General features: G+C 32.4%; 1 protein-coding gene across 2 annotated transcripts; it reads right to left on the bottom strand.

The window, feature by feature from the left end:
* Positions 1-3075: 3075 nt before the first annotated feature.
* On the bottom strand, positions 3076-7918 carry LOC132055956 (arginine-specific demethylase JMJ20). 2 transcript variants are annotated; one of them, XM_059447990.1, is made up of 9 exons: positions 7611-7918; positions 7204-7356; positions 5985-6147; positions 5772-5847; positions 5094-5163; positions 4897-4977; positions 4164-4220; positions 3956-4064; positions 3076-3721 (listed from the first exon to the last, which is right to left on the bottom strand). In XM_059447990.1, exons 1-9 carry the CDS (start codon positions 7818-7820, stop codon positions 3288-3290), a joined length of 1353 nt encoding a protein of 450 aa, XP_059303973.1. In that variant the 5' UTR covers positions 7821-7918; the 3' UTR covers positions 3076-3287. The 2 variants fall into 2 exon arrangements, with proteins under 2 accessions (XP_059303973.1, XP_059303972.1); XM_059447989.1 differs by having other exon boundaries at positions 5730-5847.
* Between the last annotated feature and the right edge of the window lie 1517 nt (positions 7919-9435).

Raw genomic sequence — 9435 nt, forward strand, 5'->3', positions numbered from 1 at the left:
GCGTAGTAGTATTATTTGGTCCACCCGTCTCACAATTTTCGTCCACTCCAATCAAAGTTATGATCGTGCGTTGAAGCCATACCATCATACTTGTCTACCATAATTAGTTGTATCATTTGACTGACTACCAAATCCTACAATTGTTTGTTGTTGAACTACACCCCTTGAAAAACCAATATTCAAACTTGGGAGATAGGTAGTACCTCCAAAATCGAACTCATTGTCGGTCGGTACTTCGACTTGGGTAGAGCGTTGAACTGTAGCATACATGTCAAGCGCCGCTATGCATATGTGATTTTTAAAAATCTCAGGACAACGAAGAAATGACGATAAAGATTCATCGTCCGTAATTGGCATCTCACCATAAATTGGTGAACCATCGGCTGTAAATGAACTTGGACATTGTCCGGTTATAACCACCGACAATTCAGGATCATTTACGAACATTTTACTCCTTAAGACGCGTTGCGGGCGATCATATTTTAGGGAAATTGGAAACCTTTGCCCTATTTCGGGACCACGGTTGTATCTAACCGAACTCGCTTCATACACAACTTCACCACCCCAAAATAAATACACTTTAACATGAGTTTCGTCATCTTTTATGAAATATATGAGAGAAAAAATAAAAGTTGAAGGATATGAAACAGAGATAAGAGAAAAACAATAGATGAAAGATATGAGATGGATAAAATAAAATTGAAAGACGAAGGATATACCATAGGTAAAGATAGGACAATATTTATAAGCGGAGAAAAGTAAAAAATTTCGCAAATTAAGTCACGAAATGTAAAAGATATTATTTTGACAACTATTCAATACTCGTACGAAATCGATTGAACCAATAGAAATGAACAAAAATATTTAATAAATACGAAAATTGCATGTGGGGTTTAGACCTTTACGCACCATGTATTTTTCTATAAATAGTCTTCCATAATACCTCATTCATCTCACCACGCTAAAACAAACTCTTTCAAAATGTCATCGTGGAATCCATTCTTCCGGCAACGCGACGATGACGTATCACCCGAGTGACATTTTTGAGTCAATGGGTAGGAAATGGGTTTTGGAACGTGAATTTGAGTACTCGCTTAATCCGAGCGAGCGCTACAATAGACAATACATTAGCAAGATGAGGAGAGAATGGAACTACCGCACGGATGAAGCTCATAATATTGAGACCGATTTAAGAAGTCGTGGCCTACATCGTCCAAAACGCCGTGCAATAGGCATGCCACTCACATCACCCCAAGAATTGAATCTTGCTTTGAACCGCATTCGCGAAGAAAATAATAGGATGCGTTTGCGATGGTTGCGTTTGGAGGGACACGATTGGGGTTATATGTTACCCCCGATTGGAACTCGGATCGCGAAATGTCCGATGAAGATGATTTTCCATAAGCATTTTTCGTTGTTATGTCGGCTAGTTAAGTGTTGTATTTGTACCTTTTTCATTTTTCAATGTTATTTCAATTTGAATTTCAACTAAATAAATCCGACTTCATTAAAAATATAAACGATATCTTATTAATGTAAATATTCTAATCTTCATCAGTCTCAGGAATGACGCTAATGCTATCGTCTTCATCTTCATCTTCATCTTCCTCTCCCATCTCGTCCATCTTCATTATCGAGTGAGCGATTTCCCCCTCCCATCCGAGAGCATCGTAGTTCAAGCCTCACAGTTCACAGTGTCGTAGTCCAACTCCCCTCTGCTTTATGTTTTTTTTAAAATCATCCGCCGAAAAAAAATTTAATGCTATTTCGTTAGTAGTATCACGAAATACATAAAAAAAAAAAACAAATATTATTATATTTTCCTATTTCATTTTTGTGTAAACGAAATAATTTTTTTTTTATTTCATTTAAAATAAAAAAAAAAAATTTGTCCTATTTCGTTGGTAGTCCAACGAAATAGGATAAAATATATTTTTTTTTTTATCCTATTTCGTTTTTTGTATGAACCAAATAAAAAAAAAAATTAATGCTATTTCGTTAGTAGTATCACGAAATACAAAAAAAAAAAAAAAAAAAAAAATATTATTATATTTTCCTATTTCGTTTTTGTGTAAACGAAATAAAAAAAAAAGAATTTTTCGTTTTTCACATAAAAAACGAAATAAAACAAAAAAAATTTTTGTTGCATTTCGTTTAAACAAACGAAAAAAAACAAAATTTCTTTTTTTTTGTTTTATTTCGTTTTTCATATAAAAAACGAAATAAAAAAAAAAAAAATTGTTGCATTTCGTTGAACAGTATTAAAATAAATGCAACAAAATTTCTTTTTTTTTTTATTTCGTTTTTCATATAAAAAACGAAATAAAACAAAAAAAGAAATTTTGTTGCAGTTCGTGCAACATTGCACGAAATGCAAAAAAAAAACAAAAAAAAATAATAATTTGACTGAAATAATTCGGGTATGAACAGTAAGATGCGGGTATTTCGTTGGTTATCCAACGAAATACCCATTTTGGTTTAAAAAAAAAAAGGCATACCATTTTTGTGTAATGGCTGTAAAAAGAAGCCATTTTGGCTCCGGACTCGGTTTGAGCCCATTTATTAGAATATCTCTAAGAAATGAAATTTGACAAGCTCAACTACACAAGCTTAGTTCCAGACTAGATAAAAGAATCCTTGATCTTGTCGGAATGAGAGCAACTTGGGTTAGTCAAAATATGCTGAATTAATAAATGGGGGTTACTTGAGCGGAAATGAGTTAAGACTAAAATGGGAGAAAAAGCGAATCATAATTCAACCCGTCTAATTCTTATTAATAAGTGTTAATAAGAATTACTTTTGTCACCCCTAAACTAAATGGTATCTCCTATTTTCTCCAATTGCTACTTTTCCAATTGCCCTCAATTGCTACTTTCCCAATTGCCAGACCCCAACTTGTTTGAAACTGAAGCGTAGATATTGTTGTTGCTACTTTTCTTACACTTCCTTTAACTTCATAAACAGAAAAAAATGTCATACTTCACTTTCGATCTTACTAACTGCTGCTTCAAAGTCCAGACCATGACTGCTGTAAGTAAAACCCAGGAATGTTTCCATTTCCAACATGTTCAGGTATTTAAGGAAAAAAAAAGTAGTAGATCATCATAGATGATACTTGGCAGATTACATGAGACAAACATAAATGTTTTCGTTTAATTTGAAAAGGCATAGTGCCAACACTATTTAGAAAGCATAAACATGTAAAAGAGGGTGATAATACACCTGAGATTATACCTATGGATAACAAGCTACTACCTTGCCAAGAACAAGAGAGTAAACATACATTTCTAACCAGAAAAATCACTACCTAATTTTGTCAAAGCATCATCAATAAAGGTAACTAGGTCTTCAGAACTCTGAACTTGGGATCTAATGAAATTAAACGCTATCAAGTCTTTACACTGCGATACTGCTTGGGTCACCTCACTTTGGCCATGTATCAATTCATATGTTTTTCCAACAGCAGCACAGAGCTCTATAAACGAGTGATCCTCCAAGTTTCCCCTTAAATCAAGTAAAACACCTTGTCTGTTCTCTGCATTTACGGGTTTCATTTTCACACCGATACTTCTTATAGATTCGAGGTTAAAATATAATTGCTGCATCGTTTCTGATGGTTTCCGACTTGTTTCGTTCTTTCCATGGGCAAGTGTATGTAGTAGGACTACATTTGCAAAGGCAAAGCGCACAATGAAGATGAAGAAGTCGTAGAAATTCATGCCTACAAAAGAAAAGGAAACGATAACCGGGTTGTCAAGATGCTGGTGTTGTCAATCAGAACTCAAACCCTAATAACAAAATTGTTAGAAATATCGAAAGAACTAGAAAGAGAAAAGTAAACAGCAGAGTGGTAGATTCATAACATATAAGTTTTTTGATAGGTCGGGTAGATTTATGTAGGAGTAATATACAAGTACAATAAGATAATTATTGTACTTATTAATCTAGGGTAGACCTGTATTAGCAGCAAGATTTCGCTGGCAAAGCTCCTCAAAATCATCACATCCTTTGAGGTCTTCAATGTATTCACTAGCCTCATTGTAATCTCTCAAAAGCAAATCCCACTGATATCACATGTATAGATATGGTTAGTTTTTGAAGAGAAGACAATCACTATATTCATTTAAAGGTTACTAAGTAAGTTTTATAGCAGCTTCACTTACCACCCAAGATAAATTATATCCATTGAACCAGTTATGATTTATGGATATCGTATCCTCCTGCAATTCATGTAACGTATTTGGATTCAGCAGAAATACAAACCATAGATATAGATCCTCGAATTAAATATGGGAAAGCTGTATCTCAGATGAATTTTCAGCTTAATTACATGCTAAGATGGATTTTATCTTCCTTCCAACAACCATATAAGGACAATTAAAAGGATCCTTCTTTTTCCACAATCTGCTGTCAATCGTTGTGATAAACAGATTCAAAACAAATTATTGACAGAAGATCCCGTTACCAAAATATGTATATTACATATCCATCTTAATCAGTTATGTCCAGTATATTTCGAAGATATTTCATCTGAATCGAGGCAATTCATTCTTATCTAATGTGTGATGGATGTAATTAGGACATTAACCACTTTGCTATTAGATCCCTTTCTGGAACACAGGATTAAAAGTTCAAGAGAGGAAATTGCAGCTTTACTTGTTTCAATTTTAGCACTATAACCCCGTAAGAAATATGTGCAGCTCTTTGTCATCAAAAGAAATATGTGCAGCTCTATAGAAAGCAGTGTAGTAAAAGAAGGAAGTTAGGATCTAATACAAGGTAAGCTACTTAAGTTTTTTCAGTTGAATGACAAGCGGTACATAATTTATACTCTACGAAGAAACACAGGCCATAACAAGTAAGAGATAATCATGTATTTGATTAAAGCAACAATACCAGATTATGAACTTGATGATACCATCCACTGGGCACGAAAATTACTTCATTTTCCTCTTGGGTGCACTCCCACCATATAGTCTGAGCTCATGATAGAAGTCAAAAACTAAATACTGTACTAATTAACTGAAATAACATTTTGAATCCCAGGAAAAAACTGCCAGAGAGACATCATGAAGAAGTAATTAGCAAATTACCTTTTCAAATCCAGGAAATTTAGATTGAGAAACATCAGCAAAGATGTTATTTACTGAACTTTTCATATTCCTGAGTCAATAAAGAGAATAAATTATGTGAACTAACTGAAAATAGTAAGCCTCATATGTTCCATTAACATCATTTTTCCCTGTTTCAGTAAATTTACTTATAGCAATGCAACGCAGCTTTTGCTTCTTTTAACCAGTAATAAGTGGCAGTACAAATTAATAGTTATCAACAACAACATGAAAGGGAATTCACATAAAAGTTGTCACACAAATGTGAAGAATTTGAATTTTCCATCATTTTTGTAATGCATTGATCCAAGAAACTGATAGTTCTTCTATTTTAATATTCTGTGACAGTCATCTATAGAAGACTGTGAAATATGGAAAACCATCATAAAATATTGGCAAACTTCATTAAAGATTGTATGTTTGCGTTGATATGGTACATCTGTTTGGAGCTGGACATTAGAACCTTCAGAGTTCAGCAGCGTACATTGCTTTTTCAGTCACCCAGACAATTTTTTCGAGACATTCACAGTTTCAACTCAATCTCATTTCAAAAGTCTAAGGAATAATGTTGGAAAAGGGTCAGAAGAAAGTCCATAGAAAACAAAACATGTACTACACCTGTCAAAAACCAAGTGATATTGACTTGGAGGCAGAAAATACCACTGCTTTTTTCCACAGACATTTGCCGACCAACTGTATGACCTGAATACATCAGCATGCAGAGGTGTCCATGTTCCTGTATCCTTTTCTAAAGTTTAAAAACTTCCCAAAAGTACTAGGTATTTGATTGAAAAACAAACTATTTATAGCCAGAGCCCTGGAAAATAACAACCGTGTCTTACAAGAAAGAATTTACCGCGACTGTGGCCAAACCTTTTGATCCCATGTATACAAAACGATAGTCAGAGCAACTTATTTCATTTCTCTCACTATATGTATCAGGATCGTTATGCATACGAAATTTGTCAAGATAGAAATTCAGCCAGTCATCGGAAAAGTCCACGGGAGTTCTGTATGCAATATACTCCGGATATTCCTAAAAAGAAGTTCAAGATTTTCAAAATCAGCAAGAGAAACAGGTTAGAAATTTTTTGATAGAATGGACAAAAGAAGTCTGTTAAGCTGGAGTAAGTGGCATCTTTTGAAAGACGGACAAAAGAACAAGATGGAGATACACATTTCAAATCCTAGCTTACAGTTTCAATATAACATTTGACTGAAGAAAATGCAACTCCTAATCTCACATTTACGATTGAAAAATTACAATTAATTATGTAACCTACTCACTCAGTTTCTATGGAGTGAATTTTTCATCTTATGTTACACAAGTGTATCCAGAAATATAAGGTCACGGAAACAAAACTGAAGAAGTACATGCAAACTGTATTTCTATACTTCTCTGCTACTATGCTGAAAAACAGATTTATTCGCTTACTTAAATCCTGACACAAACATTATCATAGTGAAAGAATTAAGCGACGAAAATTAATGAAGTAATGGGATTGGCAAAAGCTTCTCAAAAATAGAGTCCCTCAACATATGTTATCTGCTGGGTGCTAAATAATGTGCTTATTTTCTATATCAACTTGGATTATTAGGATTGTATATAAATAACTATCCACAAACCATTACATTCTACTTCAGGTGAGCTTATAGCATTTAACACAATTGCTCATAGTGTGCAATAACAAATCTTTTTATTTGGACACCAAGAATAAATCAGAAGAACTACACTATTTCACGACTGGGGTTGAACAAGCTTTACGAAATCAATGATCAGTAGCACGTATATTGACTGCATCCAGATGGCTAGGTTTCCTTCAAGAAAGAATTTTAACTGAAGCAACAAGACGCAAAAAAGACTCACAAACAGCATAACATTGATTTTTTCTATTAGAGTAACCCGGTACCTGTGCTGGTGTGAGGCAATAGGTTCCCGATTGAATTAGTCGAGGTGTGCGGTTATCAGAAAAACACTGATTTTGCTATTTTACATTTAGCAGCAGGGAACTACCATAAGATATAGTACAAATTTTATTACATGTGTTAAACTTATCTACAAATTATTACTAGGAGGACTCAAAGTTGATACCTTTACAAAATGCCAATCCTTCAAATACAACAAAGATTCACTTTTATCACCATTATCATCAGAAGAAACACGAAGCCAACGATCAACGAATTCAGAAACAGTCATTTCTATTCTCTTCTGATCAGTAAACTCTCTGGTCCCACAATCCGCAACCTGCAAATCACCAGCAAGTTGTTGGATTTTGCATCTGATACTGCTACAGTTTTCTAGAATAATTAGTTGTTTAGTTACAAGGAAAAGTCTAATAGTTGATTTAGTAGAATGTTCAATTTTCTATACTTTATTTATGTGCCTATATGAAGGCTTATGATTAATAAAATTTATATGAGACAATTTTCATTCAAGTAAGCAAAAAGAATCCGAATTTGGGGATTTAAACGAATTGGGTAGAAGAACAAATATGTTACCTGAACTTTGGATTTCCCAAAATGGGTGGAGATAAATTGAAGATTAGGTTTTCCATTAGGTGAAACCCAGTCCTTACAAGCCCTCCAATTGTCCATAAGTCCAGTAAGAACCACAGGTTGGTTTTGAGCCATATATTTCTCAGTGAATTCACTATAACTTAGTTCTTTACCGTTCACTTTTTCAATTTTGCCTCCAATTTTCAAACCCATTTCTATACTATGATCTTACGAAAGTGTGTCGATGATGAAGCTTGATTCTTATGTAAAACTAGTAGCTTCTGTTATTTACAGGCCCCTTATCTGTGAAGATAAAATTTAAAATAAATAATATAAATATTACTCCCTCCGGATATAAAAAAAAAAAAAATAAATTACATTTAAATAGATATTGTGACTTTCACATAACCCTTAATAAAATTTAATAAGTGGATATTTTTTTGGCCCTCACTTTTTTTTTAAGAAAAAAATATATATAAATTGAAATAAAATTGATTCATATTTTCAAAACCATAACCATTAAATACGTTTTTGCATCTTTTTAGCATATTATCTCTCATTTGATCACATAACAACAATTATTTTATGCTAATGGTTATATGTTGTTTTGAAATATGGGAATCATTGAGATGTTCCTTTTCATGTTAAAGATAAAGTTAATTGTTTAGTTAATTTAATAATTGATATATTTTTTTCAAACAAAAAAATTAAAGTGGATGAACACTTTTTTTATCCGATCTTGGATTTTGCATTGATATAGAAAGTACTAAATAATGTGCACAAAGGAAATAAAAAGAACTCTAATGCAAATATTTTTGTAACAGTGGTATAATAATAAAGTTGAAATTGAAAATTGATTCATATTTTTCAAAACCATAACCATTATAACACATTACGTTTTTGCACCCTTTTAGCATATTGTCTCTCATTTTTTATCTGTATTTCAATTTTCGCAAAAAGAACAATTATTTTATGCTAATGGTTATATGTTGTTTTGAAATATGGGAATCATTGAGATGTTCCTTTTCATGTTATTATTTAATTCTTGCATATTTTAAAATATATCAGAGAGGCTTTAGTTGATGCTTAATGATTATGGATCGTAAAATGCACAGTTTGACAATAACACCAAATATGGAGAATGTTTACTATATAAACACCAAATTAGCATTAGTTTGGTAAATTATATTAAGAAGGAAAGAATTTATATACGTAAAGTTTATTTAAATTTAAATTTCTAAATATTAAGAGTTTTTATATAGTTCAAATAAAGAAATATTTAATAACTAATGTTTAGTTGATTTTAAAGTCCTAAATATTTGAAACAAATTAAATTAGGATTGATATAAGGTAAAATTATGTATAGTTCGAATTCAAATACACACAAGAAAATTGATACATAAACCAAAAAGGAATTGAAAGTGGATGAATGGAAAAACTCCGAAAATGAAGAATCCTACTTCCCCCGTATGACTTTGAGGACGCTACCAAGAAGAAATGTAAATTGATCGATTTTTTAGGGAAGAAACTTGTACATTATATATGTGACCATGGTAGATTTTGCATTGATAATCATTGTCGGCCTAAAGTTACTAAATAAAAAAGGACACCAACTCCTGAAAGGAAATAAAAAGAACTCCTAATGCAGTTGATTTTGAAGTCCTAATAATTAAAAAACTAATCAAATTTTTATTCCTAAATATTAAAAAATTAATTAAATTACAATTATATCCGGTGTGCAATCTATTTTTAAACGGTAAAAGGCCAACAACAATAACCCAAAATTAGAAAATCAATATATGATTGCAAACATTTTGACCAACAAGTC

Source organism: Lycium ferocissimum, chromosome 5 (genome assembly GCF_029784015.1).
Source record: "Lycium ferocissimum isolate CSIRO_LF1 chromosome 5, AGI_CSIRO_Lferr_CH_V1, whole genome shotgun sequence".
In the NCBI taxonomy this organism is placed as follows: domain Eukaryota; kingdom Viridiplantae; phylum Streptophyta; class Magnoliopsida; order Solanales; family Solanaceae; genus Lycium; species Lycium ferocissimum.